Raw genomic sequence first — 21,121 nt, 5'->3', positions numbered from 1 at the left:
GACCTCTTCTGTGCTCCCGGAAGCACTTCTCAAGACACCGTCGCTAGGTGACTAGGGATTTCCGGGGCGGTACTTCGACAAGGGAGCGCGCATTTGCGCGATAAGCCCCGGTCCACTCACCGCGGGTTCCTTTTGCATCTGTGAGGAGTTCAGGCTGTCCCAGACCTCTGCACTTGAATAGAGATTGCTTTGCTTTGAGATCCCGGAACCCTGAAGATTCCCAGAAAACGCAAGCAAGAAAACGTATTTGTTTGAGGCGGGTGCATAAATTTCATTATTTTTTTCTTGTGGTCCGTTATCTTAAAACCTCTTCTTGTAGATGAATACATTTAAAGGGGGTGGTGTTACATACTGAACAGCAAGCCCCAGGTCCGTCGGTCTCTGATCGTAATTTATTAATCTTTTGGCTTCCCGTGGGAGCTACCCTCGTACTGTGACTTGTCTGGATTGAATCAAGGATCCTTGAGCTTTCTGGAGATCTCCTCTGTGCGTACATCAAGCTTTTACATATGCAGACATGGAGCAACCTTCTTTCATTGGCTCTTTATTCAGAAGACCATACTTTTTTAAAAAATTTAAATTTATTTTAATTGAAGGCTAATTGCTTTATAATATTGTATTGGTTTTGCCATACATCAACATGAATCCGCCACGGGTGTACCCCTATTACCAATCCTGACCGCCCCCCCCACCGCTACTATACCTCTGGGTCATCCCAGCGCACCAGCCCCAAGCATCCTGTATCCTGCATCGAACCTAGACTGGCGATTCGTTTCTTATATGATATTATACATGTTTCAATGCCATTCTCCCAAATCATCCCACCCTCTCCCTCTCCCACAGAGTCCGAAAGACTGTTCTATATATCTGTGTCTCTTCTGCTGTCTCACATACAGGATTATCATTACCATCTTTCTAAATTCCATATATATGTGTTCATATACCGTATTGGTGTTTTTCTTTCTGGCTTACTACACTCTATAATCGATTCCAGTTTCATCCACCTCATTAGAACTGATTCAAATGTATTCTTTTTAATGGCTGAGTAATATTCCATTGTGTATATGTACCACAGCTTTCTTATCCTTCATCTGCTGATGGACATCTAGGTTGCTTCCATGTCCTGGCTATTATAAACAGTGCTGCGATGAACATTGGGGTACACGTGTGAAGAAGACCGTACTTTTAAGAACTGTCTATAATTTTTTATTTGGTGCATTGCTTGTTTGCACATTGCACATTGCACATTGGTAGGAAAATGAGGTCTAGGGGAACTTCTTTTCCACAGATCATCAAGTTCAGTTCAGTTGCTTAGTCCTGTCCCAGTCTTTGTGACCCCATTGACTTCAGCACGCCAGGCTTCCCTGTCCACCAATTCCCAGAACTTGCTCAAACTCCTGTCCATTGAGTCAGTGGTGCCATCCAACCATCGCATCCTGTGTCATCCCCTTCTCCTCCTGCCTTCAGTCTTCCCCAGCATCAAGTCTTTTCTAATAAGTCACCTTCACATCAGGTGGCCAAAGTATTTATTGGAGCTTCAGCATCAGTGTCAACCCTTCCAATGAAAATTCAGGGTTGATGGATTGACTGGTTTGAGCTCCTTGAAATCCAAGGGATCCCTGAAAATAGAAGTGCAAAAGGAACCAGCTATAGACCAAGGTGTGGTGGAAAGATACTAATTTGCTAGTTACCCTTAGGAGGTTGAAATGGTAAGTTACAAAGCACCTAGATGTTACAAATGATCTCCTTGTCATTATAAGAGAACTTGACAGTTCCATAGCAACTGACATTGAAGACCACTTCCTTTTCCTTTGATTTCTTAGCCTCTAGAACACTGCACTTATTTTAGTTCCTCACTCAGCCTCCTCACTGTTAAAGTTTGTCTTCGAGTCTTCTGCTGTTTTTCTTTCCACAGTATCCTGAGAATGTGATTCCTAAACCTGCACCTTTCCTCTGAGCTCAAGGTTCATATTTTCAGCTGCTTGTTGGATATTGGATATTTCTACATACCTCTGTCAGTTCTAACCCAAAGGTACTAAAAAACTCCAGTAAACCTGTTTCCTGATCTATGTCCTTGTTGGTTCCATGATTCTGTCAGGTATCATGTTTGCTTCTCCTTTCTCATGTCCTTTTCTCAACAACGATTTTTTACATCTATATTTTTTTCAGCTCTTCATTCAACCCTTACTGTATTCAGCAAGACTATATCAGTAGCCACTTAAGGAAGCCCAGTTAAACCTTTCTAAAACAATGTATATTATTTCTGACCAAAGAAATCTTTAGTGACACACCATTGCAGACAATGCTTGACATAGTCTTTAATCATTTCATTTTACTTGTAAATGCAATCTAATGTGAATCCTATTTTTCAGCCAAATTGATTATATCACCCTTCCATCAAAATGACTCTTATTATCTCAGGTAGTTGTGGGGGTTCCTGAATCTGAAATGTTTATTTCTCCTGTAGGAGAGGAAAAACTTCCTTACACCTGATTAGATTCTGTGGCTGGGGCCAACAATGAAATTGACAGACAGATTGACAGGATCAAAACATACAAATTCATTTACTATTTTTACATGTACATGAGAGTCTTCAGAAGAAAAATGAAGATCCAAAACTTCATTAGGCCCGAAAATTTATATGCCATTTTACACAAAGAACAATAAACTGTGAGGATGAGACAAAACAAGGGGCTTAGGTTAACAGCAGTAAATTGTATGACGGTGACTATTAAACATATGGAATAAACTAATGGAAGATAAGGGTTATTTTAGTAGGTTTGTTTATACAGGTCCATTTCAGTGTCAGTCCCATCTCTGGTGCTAAGAATGTTCTTCTCTTCCTGGTAGAAGGAGGGCGCATTTCTCATGGGAAGTTTTACGACAAGCCTTTAAGTGAAGATGGGAGGTCAGAGAGCCTTTCATGCATTTGCTGTGGCATATTTCAGGGTGGCATGTTCTAAACCCTTTCATTTTCTACCTTAGCTATTTAAATCTTGTTACCTTATAACACCTCATCCATCACATTCTCTTGAATGTTCCTATATATTACCAAGAAGAAATGATATTTATTTGTACATAATTATGTGTTATAGCTTTAATTTGCTTATCCAATGAGACCATAAAGTCTAGGAGGGGTCATGGTTTCAATTTTTTTTTTTCAGTTTCTTACAATGCTTGTTTCTTGCACTCTGTAGGTACGCATTCAACATTTGTAGAATGAAAGTGATTACGAGAAGTCATTAGTCTTGACCCTGACTAAAACTCATTTTTCATTTCCCCACTGTTTCTCCCCTCCGTTTGCCCCTAAGTTTGGAGTCAAATAAAAATATGAACTCTATCAAGACTTCTAATTTCTGGAAGCATTAGTTTTCATTTTAACAAAATTATCCATCTTAATGACATTATTACATACTAGTTGACCTGGAAAACATTGCTGATTTTTTTCTTCCTCTTGAGTGACAAAAAGGGAAAGCACAGCTTTCCAAGATCTTCAGATACCAAATACCACCACTAACGTCTGCAAATTGAAAAATCTAGTAAGATTTTTAATTTCCAAGCATGGTGGTTTCTAAATTATGGCATGTCAGTAGAGCTCCTTATGTACTCAGACTGATCTGTTTGCATTTACCCATGCATTTACCCATCAATAACACTGCTGTTGGTCCAGGACTAGGGGAAATATTTACTGACCTAAAAGATTATCAGCAGGATATGCCAGTTTTCCAAAGTGGGATGTAACAGATGATTGCTGAGGTTCAGAAAGAAACAGACATTGTATGCATGCCTCTGCACATAAAATTTTTACCTCATTATACAAATTTGCTATTTTGCATAATAGTACAGGAAATAGTTAACAAACACATGCTCTGACTGTTATATCAGAGCCTTTGTTTCTGCTGCTCTTTAGCTTAAATTTCTCTCAGCTGTTGAATACAGCTTAAAAATTTTTTTTCTTTAATTCTCAATTTTTAAAAAAATTCTGGTTTCCTATCAAAAAATAAACAATCATCTGAATTTAGGTTGGTTCCACTGGCTGTGTAAAAATTCTAGCTGGTATGCAAACTCAAACGGGAAGGAGAGGCTTGCTGATTCTCTAATATACAAAAATAAAAATTTTATAACTTACACTGGCCGAGTTGTAAAATGTCTTATAAATTTTGCTTCTGCCTGTGGTTTAGAATTTAGTCTGTGGAAAATACAATCTAAGATCTATACAATAACTTTCTCTACTGTACTATCACCCATTGTTGTCACACATCAGTCACTTCAGAAATCACTAATTCCCTTGATCTCTGGCTTACATCTAATAGTGCAATTACTCACTTGTCAACATCTTAGACACCCCTGCCATCTTTCCTGCCTGACATAACCTCAAATTTAGATGAACTAAATAAGTGTATTCTCCACATTTATGCCAAGGCTGCTGAGTTAAGCTGGAAAAAATATACAACATTTAACAGACTGTAAATTCTGTCACTAGTTTGGTAGCCACAGAAATCATCCTTTTCACTAGTCAGCTGACTGAGAATGATTTCTTCAAACTGTCTTCATTCTAAGTGTCTGCTTATCATCCTTTCCATTCCCCAATTTTACATAAATTGCTTATTGCATTAAGAAAATACAAGCCATAACATCGAGCCACTAATGCTACAAATCTGCTTTTGTACTCATCTTCTGTATATTCCTTTCTGAAAGAATGCTGGTGGTGTCACATAGCTAAAATAATTATTCCATCTTTGCAATGGCTCCAACATCCTCTGGAGTATCAGGTACTTAATGCTATTATCCTTCTTTTTCTCTATCTTTATTCTTTCACTCTGTACTTGCCCCTTTCCATCAGAGTACAAAGAATTAGTAAGGTTTCTCATGTAATAGTAAGTCTTCATGTAATAAATAGTAATTGAAAAAATAAAAGCCTTCTTAGAAACCACATCTTCTTCCAGCTACCACCCTTTTTCTCTACTTCTGTTCACAGCCAGATTTTTACAAAGTTTTTAAATTGCTGCCTCTATCCCAAATCTAATCAATCAAATAATTCTCTTGATTCTACCTCCTATCTCAAAATCAATCACTATATATATATTTCTACTCTGGTGCAAGCCATCATCATCTCTCCCTGACAATACTTCCTATCATTCCTACATTCACTTTTACCCTCCAGTCTTCTCTGCACAGCAACTAAAATGTTATTTCAAAAACACAAATCTCATCATATTAACCCCTTCATTAAAAGTCTCAAAGGTTTTCTTTGAACACACACACACACACACACACACACACACACACACACACACACACACACACAGAGCCTCATGGGATTTGGCCCTTAATTCTCTAACTTGGTCTCGCTCCCTAGGTCATAATCTTACAAGTTTGTTTTCACTTCTGTAAAGTTTCTATGACCTTATCGACTCAGCACACTCTGCCTGAAATACTTATCCAGCATTCACCTCACTCTGACTTATCTCATCTTATGGGTTTCAGCTTAAACTCACTTTCTCAGAGAAAACTTCCCTAATCTCCCAGAGTAAAGTCTTCTAGATACATGCTTTCATTGTACCTTGAAATTTTCTTTGTAGCATTTATCATGCGTAGTTATTTACTTGACATTTATTTCCCTTGCTAGATGTAAACTTCATGAGGATTTTGGTCTTGTTCAGTGATTAATTCCCACATTACGTCCTGGGTCATAGCAAATATTCATACGTTTGTTGACTGGTTGAATGAATGAAAGAAAAGTCATAGTAAGAATATAAAACATGATAAGAACAAATCCTTTACAGTGAGAACAGACCTTCTTTTTATTCATATATTGAGATAAACTGCAAAGACTGAAAGACAAAAATTCATCATAAATCATTCAGAACATTCATTAAAAATCAAGTGTATTTTCTTTAACAGAGTTCTCACACAGAAAATTTCATTTTATGTAAGTCTGATACAACATTAAATATTTTACAAATCAGACATTTCATTTTTAAATCTAACTATAATTTTGAATGCACTATAGACAAAGAAGATCTTTACCAATTTCACTTCATTTAACTTATACAAGGCTTCCATTAAAATTCCATCACACCTTGAAAATTACCTGCAGCTTTTAAAAAAACACATGATCTAAACTTTATATGGAAAGAAAATTCTTATGTAGCAATCCAAAAACTGAGAAAAACAAAAAAGGTAAGAAGCATTTCTTAATACAAATAAATTACAAAAATGCCATTTATGTGTGAGTTTCTTTCTTTTCACTGATAACTGTCATCCACCCAGAGTCCAAAACAATTCATTTTAAAATTGATGCTTAAAATACTCCAATGTCACTGAAAAATCTATTATTTTAGTGGTACTATTAAATGGCAAAGTAGGATATCAGATTAGAATGTCCAAACTCCTATACTAAAGTGAATGAGACATTCACATTCATGCCAGATGTCATCTGTTATGCATTACCAGTTTGGCAATAAATAATCCCAATTTTTAATGGAAACTTACTAAAACATTGCAAAAAACACTTCTTACCCTTTACATATTTCCAGACTGCTATAGAAAATACAATTATATTTGAAGTATGGGCTTTATAGTAGGAATCTCTGTTAAAATATGGAAAAGATCAACAAAAAAGAACCCACACCAATGAAATTCTATGGACTGATTTTCAAAGTTAGAAATAAGAAAATCCACTGCTAGTGGAAGCCCTGCACTGTGCACATATAGTGTGGTATATATTAAACAATCACACATTTGAGGTATTAGCTGGAAAATATATTTATATATATATATATTTATCTATATATATACACCTATACATGGACACATCCACAGAATATTCACAAATCTATTGGCCCCAAAACCAGCAGATAATAAAATTAAATGAAAAGAAATTACATACCAACAGGAAAGTTACACACAAGGAATTTACAAAAGATGTGGTTACATAATCCTTAATATAAGGAATATGTTCTGAACTAGTGTTTTGAGGGAAAATGTTTCCATTTACATGAAACTATCAATTTAATAGTAATAAAACCAGAAAGGAAGCCTGAATTTGACAACTGTATTGCCTGCCAGATGATTAAAGGGATGTACAGGAGTTCTTAAAGATGCTCATTCTATGCACTTGTTCTTTAAAAAGAAAACAAAACAGAAACTGTCGTTATGAGACTATATAGAGAATTTTACAAACTTTAAGCAGTAGTCCAATGTGGCCAAGAGACAGTCGTTCAGCTATCTAATACAGATTAAAATTAATATCTATTATTCATTTTCAGAAGGTTTTCTGTTTAAAAAATAGATTATAAATGCCCTTTCAGCTGGCTACTCAGTATGAAGACAGACAACAGTATAGTAATACTGAACACAAGCTTCATATGGAGAAGCTAAGTAAGTGCACAAATTCTCCTTTTGAATCTTTTGGTCTTTTGACATACTTCTTACTTAACTAAAAAGACAGCTTATTGGTCCTCAGGCCAACATTATGGAATATTTCACTGCCTTTACACAGGTGGGAGTTTTTAAATGAAATCTGTTGAATGAATTATTAAGTAATATTAACATGTCACATCTGTTAAATAACACCTGCATTTAAAAATATTACAGACCAACAAAGGGAAGTCAAGAGGTTAATCATTTCTCTCAGTATCTATTTTACATGCTAGTGTAACTAAAGATGCAACAGGAAGAACACTTAAACATTAAAGTGCAATTAAAATAAAGGGCTGGAATTCTATCTTCCTGTTCTTAACAATAAAACCTGAAGTGACATACAAGCAGAGAGGCCTAATGCACTGGCACACATGTACCTTAAGGATTTACTTTTCTCTACCAAATCTTTGTAGATCATAAATAAGAATGGAATGATTATGAAACAAATACTTATTTAAGCATTCAAATGCAGTCTGTTCCCAAAACATAGTTTCACTTATCATTTCTCATTGTTGAGAATTAAATTCTCAGATTTGCTCACAATAAATTCCAAAACTTACAAAGGACTAACACCTATTGGGAAACAAAAAAATCAAAAGAGGAGGAGAAAAGATACTATTTACCTTCTCCCAAATTCCTGCAAGAACACTGATGTCTGTGTGTGTGTTTAAAAGGGATAAAAATGTAAAGCATTAATAAACGTAATTGCTTCCAAACTTCTAAAATACCAGTCAGAGAAGCTAGTAAAGCAATATTCAAAGACTGAAAGCATTAGGCAGTGATTAAAATGAAGAGGACAAGTTATCATATTTAATTGGAGAGCTCAGGTAGCTAAAAATACGATGGCAAAACATTGGGATTTTTGTTAGAAGAGCAGAAAAAGTGAGAATCTCACATTTCAAGATACTTTGATTACAGAAACAAACAAACATAGATTAGGTCACTTTACTTTGTAGAATTAACCCAAAATTCTAAGACACTTACTTGGACAGGCCTTTATATCATGACATAGGTGACATTAAGGACTTACTCTTTACTTGCATACTTTCATGTAGCTTAAATTGTCAGGCACTCGATCAGTGCTTTACCAAAGTCATTTGAACATTTTATCAAACACATTTTATGAAATTTAATGTAATGCAACTGAAATATAATACTGTCCAAAAGCCATGTATAACTTCGTAAAATATAACCACTTAACATGATAACTTCACCTGTTCCTTTAAAATCAGGATTAAGGGAAAAACAATCAGTCAACAAGAGTTCAATTCACATAAACATCAATCACAATAGTGTAAATTTCCCATTAAAACCAGAAAATTAATGGATGGAATTTTTTCATTTAAATTTTTATAAGTTTTTGGGTGCATACAAACTTTCAGTTAATTAGAATGCTATTACTTTATTTTTTTAAGAAATTCTATAGGCTGAAGAAAACATTTTAGATTATATTTTCTTTTAGGCATGCTATTTTTTTTTTTCAAGGTTACATTTCTAAAGAAAGTTGGTTAAGCTGTCCAGTTTTCCTAGGACAGTATCTTGTTTAGTTAAATGACTAATTCAATCAAGGCATTTCTATTGATAAGAGAACATTTAAAAAAGAATGGTCATTTCAGAAGTTCTATTCAACATATGCTATATAAATTATACTCAGGAAAAAAAGATTTAAATAAAAGAACACCATGCTCTAACTAGCATTCTTCCACACACAGAAAAAAACCAAAGATGTGTTTATGTTCTGTTAAATGAGTATGAAAGCAAAATCATTAAAATACTACAACTTGTTAAAACATAGAAGACCAGAAATAAAATAGCTTCATATCCAATATACAGGCACCCAAAACTTCAATTTCCAGCTGATTTTTCTAATTTACATTTTTGGATGTAACTGTAAGGAGCTTATTCCTATAGGATTAATTGAATTACTTAATGGTGAATAAATTTGAGCTCAAATTTTGTAAAGATAACCTGCTATAAATCACTATTCTACCTGCTGCTATATTTCTGCTCACTGTGTGTATGGCCAAACAGTCATGCTCTGATCAAGTAAGTGTGCTGTAATCTACGTATATGTTTAACAGTTGGCAATCAGGTTAAAAGGCACAAGCTTCATTTTAGTAGTAATTTTTCTTATTACTTAGACAATAGTAAGAACCCATTTACTTTTGGATCCTGCTTAAATGATCACTAAGAAGAAACTGCAGATTTCCAAGGGGCAAGGAGTAAAACAGGTAGGTCCTTTTCTTCATAAATTTTAGCAGCCTTCAAAGATGTACATATGAACATTTGGGGGCCTTTTAGTTACTGGAATTGCAAATGACGTAACTGCAATTTACTGTTGAAGACCCTTTTTGGTTAATATTTATATAGCCATTTCCTCATATTTTCTTTAAAATCTATCTATGCATGGCTTAGTAATTCATAAACTAAATAAATAGCAAACTGATACTTTACACCAGTTCATTTATCTCAATATATACTTTAGAATATAATGGCAATATTAAAAATATCAATTTTCTCTAAGCTGATAATGCTACAAGATTTTACACAAGTTAAACAGCTTCAGTTTTTTTCTTCTCTTTTTGATAAAGTTTCATTGTAAACTCCACACATTTGACATCTAACAGGAAAAATGTAATTTTGTCATAAAACATTTATTCCATCAATTTAAACTAAAGTGTCTCATGGAGTTAAACCCAAAAGAATTTAAATAAAAAGGGAATAGACTGTATATACACAAAATGATCATTCCATAAATATTTACATGACAAGGGAAAAAAACGGAGGATCTAAAAACGAGAAATTGCTACAGGTATGATAATCCTTTCTCAAGACATTTTTAGTTAGGAATCATATAAGCTTTTAAAGTAAAAATAATTACAGAAGCATAACTAAAATAATAATTTTAGTTTTCATTTTCTTACTATTTAAAGGAGCCAGTAGATCATAAACAGTCCAAGATTTCAGGATCAACTATTCAGTTTAGTTTTCAATATCAAATCTTTTTCTTTAGCTCTCATGATGAAACTAAACTTACAGAAAAAATAGAAAGTACTCTAAAAGGTATAAATAAAATTCCCATTCATCCTCCTTTATAAATACTGGTCAGCCGCTCCAACTCTTTACAGTTGTCCATGCTTAAGGCTTCTGCCTTCCTGCGGAGTCGTTCGTCATGGTAAACTTTTGCTGCATACTGCATATCTGTTTCTGTTAACAAACAAAAATATTTTGCAAAGTAAATACTTTAGATCAACTAGTTGTTTAAATTCATGATGCTTCATAGAAGCCCTTCAATATATTTCTATTAACTGTTTTTTGTTTTTAAATTTATTTGGCTAGGCCAGGTCTTAGCTGCAGTGCACAGGACCTTCAACCTTCACTGTAGCATGTGGAATCTTTAATTTTGGCATGTGAACTCTTAGTTGCTGCATGTAGGATCTAATTTCCTGACGAAGCATCGAACCGGAACCCCAGCATTAGGAGCTCAGAGTCCCAGCCACTGGACCACCAGGGAAGTCTCTTATTAGCTGTTTTCTTTTTTTAAAGAAATCCAAGTACTAGACCTAAAAGCCATGTGGAGTCTTACCACGTAAGATAAATACAAGTTGCTCTAGAAAAGAAATAAGGATAGTATCTTATCAACTCTTTCCCTCCTCCACTCCTGTCCCCAAAGGTTTAAAAACAACTGCTCTAAAGCATCCTTTTGATCTCTTTCCCCAAAGATATCATATGCTATTCAATACTGTCAGTGGTTGTTTTTGCCGCGACCTTTATTAAAGTTCCAGATTAACTAATTATGCTGAGGTCTCAGTAGAAAAATTTACAATCTTGTTCTGAGTTCATCTGAATTAATGCAGGGGCCCAGGTTCGATCCTTTCACGCCACAGCTAGAGATCCAAGTGCTACAACTAAGACCTGGCACAGCAAAATAAGCCAATAATTTTTAGAAACCATATATACTAAACTTATTGAAGGAACACAAAAAAGAAAAGAAAACCTTGCTATACAATCAGAGTAGTGGTATTTAGCAAATAAGTACTTTTGAGCCTTCCTTCAATATGTAGGTAACATTAGTAAAGAAATATAGACTAGAAATCAAACATTCTTCAGGGAACTTATTCCTTGTCATTTTCTTGGTAGTCTCAGCCATTTCACTATTAACACTTCTAAAGGGTGGGAGCAGTGTAGATAAGATGTAACCAAAAACAGACATTAAATTAGAAGACATCAATCAGGACGATATTCAAAATAAACTCAAATATAAGTGTATACTCTATTTGTAAAAATCTTCAGAAATGATCAATCAGGTTAGGATTTAACCAATCAATCAAAATCATTCCACTGCTTTTATTTACAAGTGCTGCTGCTGCTGCTAAGTCACTTCAGTTGTGTCCAACTCTGCAAAAATCCATCTGCAGGTGATTATTTTCAACTGAGGTAGATAAACCAAAAAGTTCACAGAGCTAGTAAATGGCAGAATCTAGATGCCGATTCAAATCTTTACCTAGCCTAATATTCTTTCCATTAATTACCTCAAATTACTGCTTGTATTTTATAAAACACCCATTTTACCAATCTAGACCTCTGACAGTATTAGAAGTGACTTCAAAACAGAAAAATGCTGGCGAAAGAGTATCCAAGCCTTTAACCTATACATAGATGTGCTGAGTTTGCTGAATTTTATTTTAAAAATTTCAAATATACACAAGTTAAAGAGTACCACAATAAACATTCTAAACCCCTTTACCTTGATTGACTAATTTTTCATATTCTGTCAAATCTGCTTTAGCGTTCTACAGTAAAGGCTGCTGTTATTGTTGTGGTGGTGATTATTTTGTAGAACTTTTTGAGAGTAAGTTACAGGCATCATGACCTTTCATTCCTAATACTTCAGCAAGTTTCTCCTAAGAACAAGGGCATTCTCTTATATAACCACAATACAATTTTCAAATCCATAAATTTAACAATGACATAATACTATTAGACATAATACCATTATCTAATACATAGTCCATATTCAAGTTTCACCAATTGTCCCAATGATGTCCTTTATAACTGTTTCCTCCCACCCAGGATTCAATTTAGGATCACATACTGTATTCAGTTGTCATGTCTCTTTGTCTTTAAGAGCTTTGCCTTGTTTCATTGATATTTTTGAACACAAGTAAGTTGTTTTATAAATAATGACATTAAAACAGATTTAGCTAAAACTTCTGATAATAACTTTAAAAGACACATGTAAATGTGTACAATATAGCTGTAGACAATGTGGTATAGTGGACAGAAGATGGACTGAAGGGTCCATGAAACCAATTGATAGTGATTTTGTTGAACTAGTAAGAGATTAAATTATGCAAAAAACAAAAACCACTTGGCTCATGCTAGGTAAAGAGTAAAACAAAATTATAATAAATAATAATATAGAATACATATGGGTACAAGGCATTATGCTAAGTGTTAACAAATATCTGTTCTGGTCCATATTTTAATGATGAGATAACTGAGATTTAGAGAGGTTAAGTAACTTGGCCTAGGTAACTATGTTGCTGAAGCCAGGATCTTGCAAGGGATTCCCAGAGTCAACACTTTAAACATAACATTACACTTTCATCCATAAATGTTGAGTATCTTTCCTTCTTTCTATTTATGCAGTCACTTCCCTATTATTTAAGGTAATAGAATATAAGCATGCCAAACTCAAAAATCACCTGTTTTTGGCTGGGGACTAGAACTTGTATTTGAAAGTGATATATCTAATGTGCTCATCATTCTTTTAGCACAAAAGAGGTAGGCCTTTCATTCATTCATTCATTCATTCATGTGTGTGTGAGTATTAGTTGCTCAGTTGTGTCTGACTCTTTGTGACCCTGCGGACTGTAGCTCACCAGGCTTCTCTGTCCATGGAATTCTCCGGGCAAGACTACTGGAGTGGGTTGCCATTCCCTTCTCCAGCTATATTGTCCAGGGGATCATCCTAACCCAGGGTCTCCCACATTGCAGAGAGATTCTTTACCATCTGAGACACCAGAGCCCTGTCATTATTCATACGAATCCATTACTCATTCATCCAACAATTGTGCAAGGTACTACAGATAAAAAAATTAAGTGAAATAAAATTAAATAAACAAAATTTGGTAAATACTTAAGACATCTGGCTAATGCACAGTTTCTCAGCCTCAACAATACTGGCATATAGGGCCAGATAATTTTTATTGTGGAGGCTGTCCTGTGCACTGCAGAATGTTTCAGCAGCATCCCTGGCCTTAACCCATTTAGATGTTAGAAGCAATCTCTTCTACTCCAACCCCATGCTGATGCACATAAAGTTTCCAGACATTATCAAATGTCCACTGGGAGGTGGGAGCAAATCATTCCCAGTTGAAAACCACTAAGGTAACCTTCTCTTCATTGAGAACATACTGATTCACAGACTCAGAGACTCAAACACCAAGGAGGTTTCTACTCTATCAGTATATAGATGAAGAAACCAAGGCTAGAGATAAGAACTCTCTGAGAAATATATAAAGGTAATGTTTCATCAAGTTTTCCCTAGCAGATAAGAGATAATGTTAACTGCTTCCATTTTCTGAGTATTTACTGCATGTGAAACACTTCAGCTATTCCCTGATTTAATTTTCATAACAAACCCATAAAGTTAGGTATTAATGAGAAGACTATAGAGCACTCTACCTAGATTCTGAAAGCAAATAGGTTTTGAATCACAGATTACCTTAATGACCTTGGCAAGTTATTAATTATTCTCTCTTTGGCACAGTTTCCTCATATGCAAATTGGGTATAATAACCTCAAAGTGTTATTGTAGATTTTAAATAAGTTAATATATATAAAGTGCTTGGGACAATGACTGAGAAAATAGGTATTATATAGTTATTCCTCTTCCCACTCATCATTATCATCCATCTTATACATGAGGTTAGAATATTTGGTACTAATCACTCAGCTAAAAATTTCAGAGCTAGGATTCAATTTCAGTCTATTTAATTCCAAAGTCTATACTATATAATCTACTTTATGACTTGGGACAGACAAAAAACTATAATAAACAGTTCACAAGGAACATTTCAGCAGATTCTTATGGTCAATCTTTTTATAGATACAACTACTTAAATTAAGGAAGCTGAGGCTGGAAGATGCTAAACAATTAAGTGTTCACAAGAACTTTTCTACATACAAAATAAGTAAAGGAAAATGAATTGCCAACAAAACTCATTGTATACTGACAGTGCTACCTGTTGAAGCTAAATTAATGAAGAGTTTCAAAGTTAATTCTGAAACAGGATGTATATTAAAACTGATGACATTGTTTATGCGAAGACTTTCTTTCTTAGTGGTCATAAAATAATGATGCATGTTACAACCATCAACATCTTAAATACAATGAAATTTGATACTATCTACTTATTCCAGCTATAGTTACTAAGAACAACAATAACACAAATACCATTGTCTTTGCCACATGCCAAATATTGTTATAAGGCCACAAGTACATTTAAAACACATTGTCTCACTTAAGTACCAGGCTCCGGATAGGTGCCAGGCAATTTCAGAACATCCCTTGAGTAAGGAAATCTTCAGTAATCAATTCCAAGGCTGAATAAGTTTTTAAATGTTAAACATTTAAAATGTAAACTTACTTTGTTGTCTTTCTTTCCAGCAATTATTTCGAATATTAGTCACATAATCTTCTTCCACACTCTTTTCTACCTTTTGTAGTAACATTCCTTTATATTCATTTTTAAAGTCCTTGTTGACGTAATAAACAACACCCAAGTTTTCTGTCTGCATTTTAATTGTTTGTCCTGATCCACTGTAAAAGAAATGTTTGATCATTATTTTTTAATTAAAATTCTACATTCTGATCTGCTTCTACAAAACAAGCAGCAAAAACAATTAAAAATAATTTAAAAGTTACTATTGGTAATCAAGTATTTATATAATTTCAAATTACCTAAAGCTACTTTTTTATGTGATAAAAAAGTAATCATATTTTAACACATTATGTTCTTATAAGTTCTCTCAATTTTCAGTTAGCAAAAATCTTATTTGGAAGAAATAACTTATTTGTAGACCAATCATTTTAATACTATAAAAGAACTGGTGATATGGTTTTACAAAGTTTCCTTTATCTTCATTGCATTATACTAAAGTTTTTTAGAATGTATACTGCATTAAATTTGCTTTGTCCCGATTGCTTATAGCATACAATGTATTGTGGAAAAATACATAAAAAGTAATACTTGCTTTTATTTAATCGATATTTTATAAACAGAAAAGTAAGATCATTTCCACTTTAATGACACAAATCTATGTATGTAGCATCAATCCCAATTCTACTTTTGTCTTTGAAGTATTTTTGTCTTCTGAAGGTTTTTGTCTTTGATGTCAACCCATTACCTATTACATTAAATTGCTATCAAGTTCGAATATAGCACTTCTGTCCTTATCCACAATAGAATAGAAATGTAAACTAACATAATACAAACTTACTGCTTTAGGTAAATTATTTTTAAAATTAAAGATTTTAAAATGGTACACATGAAGTAACAGATTTGTCACTTAAAAGTTTAAAAGTGCACAGGGCCCTTTAAAGTTATCTAAGTAAAAAATAACAATTTTGGGGGTAGAACTTCACTTAGCTACTTACGATCTGGGATATAAGGAATAAGGAGGATTAGAGACCATCAACTGGCTTAATAATGATACGAGGATCAATACGATAATAGGCATCAGCTGAATAAACACAGAAAAACCTCCCTGTAAAAAATCATCAAAGAATAACAATATTGCAATATAACTGTAGTTGTCAATAATCCAACAGTTGTCGAACATTTTTAGAGGCAGAAATGACATTTGAGATCATCTGATTCAGTGCTTCCAAATCTGCCTGATCAAACCAACTTCCTGGGATGATTCTTAAAAATACAACTTTTTAGGTGCTTCACCTAGAGATCCTGACACTGATATAACCTGTTCATGGGGTTGTCAAGGCAAGAGTACTGAAGTGGTTTGTCATTCCCTTCTCCAGTGGACCACGTTTTGTCAGAACTCTCCACATGACCCATCCATCTTGGGGGGCCCTACATGGCATGGCTCATAGTTTTGTTGAATTAGACAAAGCTGTGGTCCATGTGATCAGTTTGGTTAGTTTTCCATAACTGTGGTTTTCATTTTGTTTTTTTTTCCTTGGAAGAAAAGCTATGACCAACTTAAAAAAGCAGAGACATTACTTTGCCAACAAAGGTCTGTCTAGTCAAAGCTACGGTTTTTCTAATAGTCATGTATGGATGTGAGAGTTGGGCTATAAAGAAAGCTGAGCACCAAAGAACTGATGCTTTTGACCTGTGGTAGTGGAGAAGACTCTTCAGAGTCCCTTGGACTGCAAGGAGATCCAACCAGTTAATCCTAAAGGAAATCAACCCTGAATATTCATTGGAAGGACTGAAGCTGAAACTCCAATACTTTGGCCATGTGATGTGAAGAACCAGCTTATTTGAAAAGACCCTGATGCTGGGAAAGATTGAAGGTGGGAGGAGAAGGGGACAACAGAGGATGAGATGGTTGGATGGCATCACTGACTGGATGGACATTAGTTTGACTAAGCTCTGGGAGCTGGTGATGGACAGGGAAGTCTGGCGTGCTGCAGTCCATGGGTCACAAAGAGTTGGACATGACTGAGGGACTGAACAGAACTGAACTGATATAACCTGATCTCATTTTACAGATGAGGAAGTTCTCTGTCTCCCCCCTTTTTTTTTTCCATACAGAGACTCTATCAATATGCAGCAGGCTGCAAAACTATTTTTACCTTGGATTTGAGGGTAGAATGTGGACACTGATGAAAATGGCAGAACTGGGGCCCAGACCTTTTAATTTCTAGTCTAGAGCTCCTTCCATTTACCTTTCTCCTTCGTGTAATTTAACTGCTATATGCAGTGACATATAACTGTATTAGAACAAGGAAAGTTACCTCTAATTTAAGTTTTTCAGTATTAATTCTAAATTCTTTAGACCCAACAATAAGAATTTACCTTAGGAACATGAACATTTGAGGTTTGTCTTCATTAGAATCATAGAATATCAAATGTGAAGGTGTCATATTGCCCAACCACCTGCCACCCTGACTTCTTCTCCTGGTCCCTCAACATCCCTAGGGGATTCTCTAGTCTATGCTGAACACCTCTGGCAAAAAGAAAACTCATTACTTCCTTTTAAAACAACATGATCTGTTTTTACACAACTCTATCCTTTTCCTGAGCTGAAATCTGCCATTTTCTGATTTCTAATCATATCATAAACATACATCTCCTCTTTCTTCTTCTCTTTCATGTCCACTATGTCGATGCTGATGTTGATTGCTATAACCAGCTCGTCCATTTGAAAATGAATGTACACTACCTAGAAAATTAAAAGCAAGGTTAAATTAGGGAGAAAAGTTATGATCAGAAAAATTATATTTTCCTTTATATTTTTATTTTTTTAATTACTAAAATAATGCACATTTGAGTAATGAACTCTTATTGCCCTCCTGTAAACGAAGAGTAGACAAAACCCAGAATGATTCTTCGTTTCTCTTAAAGTAAAGGAGAAACTCTTGATGAAAATTCGAGTAAGAATTCCTCTCTAATACTGCATACAAACAGGACTTTTGTTGTGGTTGGTTGATTTTACAAACCTGTGATCATTAATCTGAAACTCTGCCTTCTGCATTTATCAACGAATCTCAAATATCTCTAGAAATCAAATGATACTACTTTCATTCATTAAAAAAAAAAAAAAACAGCTGCATAATATACTATCATACAGGTGGACCACAACTTTCCAACATTTTCTTGTTGATGACATTCAAGCTGTTTTCAAAAAAAGGTGACCAGTGAGCAATGGCTATCACTAATAAAGTAAACTATGTTAAGACAAGCAAAAACACTGCAAATCAGCAATCAGAAATCAGAAATTCACTATTTCCTGCAAGATTTCTAATTGTTCCTAGCATATTTTTAGTCCAAATTATTAGTCTGAATAATTTTTCCATGAGAGGGAATTACATATCCTAATACGTCTCAAGGTTATATTTTCAGTCATTAATTTGTTTTACATATCCTCTTTCTTTCAAGGATGTTTTACGAAATACCTTATCAATGACCACAATGTTTCTCAATAATATTCAGACAGTGCTACCAGGCCACATTATACTGCTACATTCATAAAGACTCTCCTAATTTTGAATGGGATGTTTATTTAACTCAGCACCTTTTTAAACTGTGGTAAACAAGACTAGAGCTACAATTTTAAACACCTTACAGAAGCTACTCTTAAAAAATAATAATTTCCACACAAGCAACTCACAGTAAATGTAAGTAAAACTCAATACTACATATGCTGTACTATGAAGTCTATTTATTTAGTAGTACTTCTACAGCACTTTACTTTGATAGCCTAGTTCAAGTAATTATTTCTATCTTAATGTAATGTAAGTTGTTAAAACCCACTTCATACAGAACCAATGATTCAGACATTTTAATATTCCAATGGAAAATATCTCACATGTATTCATAATATATTTATAATGTTATTAATGAAATATCTATGAAGATCTTCAAAGAACACATGTCAAATAGTCCTCCAAGAGACAGATTACTTCCTATAGTTGTAACAGCATTTAACTAAGACATTGCCACTTGATTTCCTACTTATAGATCCTTTCTTCAGCTTTATGTAAAATACAGAACATCTTTTTAAAATTAAAATATATTCTGGGAAAAAGACAGACTTACAATAAAGCTAATAAGTCTATATTTTCCTCCTATTTTTATGAAGAACTATCACAGGATCATAATACTATAAGAAATGTCAGAGGGAGGTACATAAATCTCTAAATAGCCTAATTGGTGGTGAGGATCTCTAGCTTCATAAAATATAATATTTATAATTAACACTAAAATACCTGAAGGAAATCCGCCACCAAAGAATATATTAAACAAATCTTCTGGAGTTATATCAGCTTCACAACCTCTATGGAAATTAAATCTACCATTGTTCTGCTGATTACATGCTTGTTCTTCATTGCCTGTGAGGTCATACTGCTTTCGTTTTTCTGGATTGCTTAAAACAGCATAAGCATTTCCAATCTCTGCAAAAGTAATGAGAAGTTGATAAGCACAGTTTTTACAGTAAAAAAGACTGTACCATATAAAAACTACTTGTCAAACAACAACAAAAAATATTTGAGGCTAACCAGAAGAAAAAAACAACAGTAACAATTTCTTTTAAAGGTATTATATACATTACTTATATGTATTGCCTCCCAATACAATTTTTTATACTGTATAGTCTCCCTACTGCCTTGAACATAAAGGAATGCCCATCTTGCTTTCTTACTATTGTGCTCTACCCCTAAGAGCCTGCTATTATTTCCTTTTTGAGTATCCTAATCTAGTCACTCACTAGTAACAGCAATAGCTACCAACTGCCAGGCTCTGAACCCAAATATCTTATTACATTATCCATTATTATCCCCACTTTACAGATGAAGTCCCCAAGTTTCAAAAGGGTTAGGAAACTTGCTCAAGATCAAAGTTATTTTAGCACAGTAAGTAATCTCTCTGCAAGCGACACCATAAAACTTTTTTTTGCACACACCAGCCCAGAGTGAGCTATTCTTCATTCTAATCCTGAACAATTTATTTCTCTTAAACTGTCAACTCCATGAAGGTAGGAACTGTGTGTTTCACTGCATAATCTCCATGGTCTAGCATAAAGTCTGAATTTAAAAAAAAATGAATCCATATAGTCTCTAGTTTTCCTATCTTACTTTGCTACTTTTGTGATATTCATAAAAAGTTTGATTTCCTATCTCATATTTCCATGTCCAAAAGAGCACATTAATTACCAAAATGTCTTCTTGAGGTAATTTACAAAAACTGTACTGTTTTAATCTAACAGCAGGAATTACCCTATTCTTATTCTGAAATTTCTAATAACTAATCATTTCACAAATACAACTTGCTTCTCAAACTAGATCATAAGCCTCTTGCATATGGGATTATTTTAAAAATACTTTCTGGATCCCATGTGGTGGTTGTCATAGGTACTGAACAAGCAAATAGATGCTCATTAGGTAGTTGTTTCTGGATGACTGCATATCACATTGAAATTAATTATATGCAGATACTCTGGAACTTTTTTCTGAGTCAGAGATAGCTTTCCAGTCATCTGTGAACACTATGGAATGAAAATTTAGGTGAATAGTCCATTTATCTTGAGGAGATGGCCTAAAACTTTCTTTAGATTTCCAAATAGATCTATGACTCAGAAATATAGCAATAATTTATAATGTTGCTCCAATGGGAAAGCATAATCAGAGATCCAAGTAATATACTTATAAACACCACCAAGGTACCTACCCAAAAAAGAAGCATATCTATCAATATCTGCCAAAGCTGTACTTCCAGTATTAGTAACAGTTTTAGGATTTTTAACCTTTATACACTGAACCTATTTCAGGTTCATAATGCTATTACTTTTTAAACTATTAACATGTTGGCAACTCAATTCTACTTCTAAGACTTTGCTATAAAAAGAATTTCCAAATGCTATGATATTTTAGATGATATTTGTGAAAAATTGTCATAATTCATAATTGTATATGTAAGACAATTTATCTACTGTGACAAATTTA

At 34.1% G+C, this 21,121-nt stretch overlaps 1 protein-coding gene across 3 annotated transcripts in view; it reads right to left on the bottom strand.

Moving 5' to 3' along the window:
- Positions 1 to 5,779: 5,779 nt before the first annotated feature.
- The window catches only part of DNAJB14 (DnaJ heat shock protein family (Hsp40) member B14), a 43,425-nt gene continuing 28,083 nt past the window's right edge, over positions 5,780 to 21,121 (bottom strand). For 2 of the 3 annotated variants that reach the window (XM_004009673.6, XM_012179621.4), the window contains 5 exons: positions 19,388 to 19,573; positions 17,747 to 17,841; positions 16,091 to 16,200; positions 15,081 to 15,253; positions 5,780 to 10,632 (listed from right to left, as the gene is read on the bottom strand). In XM_004009673.6, the coding sequence (XP_004009722.1) occupies positions 10,508 to 10,632; positions 15,081 to 15,253; positions 16,091 to 16,200; positions 17,747 to 17,841; positions 19,388 to 19,573 (689 nt within the window). In that variant the 3' untranslated portion in view covers positions 5,780 to 10,507. Of the gene's footprint in view, positions 10,633 to 15,080; positions 15,254 to 16,090; positions 16,201 to 17,746; positions 17,842 to 19,387; positions 19,574 to 21,121 lie in introns of those variants that run through there. The other variant, XM_060416851.1, reaches the window with a different exon arrangement.

The sequence above is a fragment of the Ovis aries genome, chromosome 6 (genome assembly GCF_016772045.2).
Source record: "Ovis aries strain OAR_USU_Benz2616 breed Rambouillet chromosome 6, ARS-UI_Ramb_v3.0, whole genome shotgun sequence".
NCBI classification, from domain to species: domain Eukaryota; kingdom Metazoa; phylum Chordata; class Mammalia; order Artiodactyla; family Bovidae; genus Ovis; species Ovis aries.
Note: the sequence above shows the minus strand (reverse complement) of the source record. Positions and strands in the feature narration are given on the sequence as shown.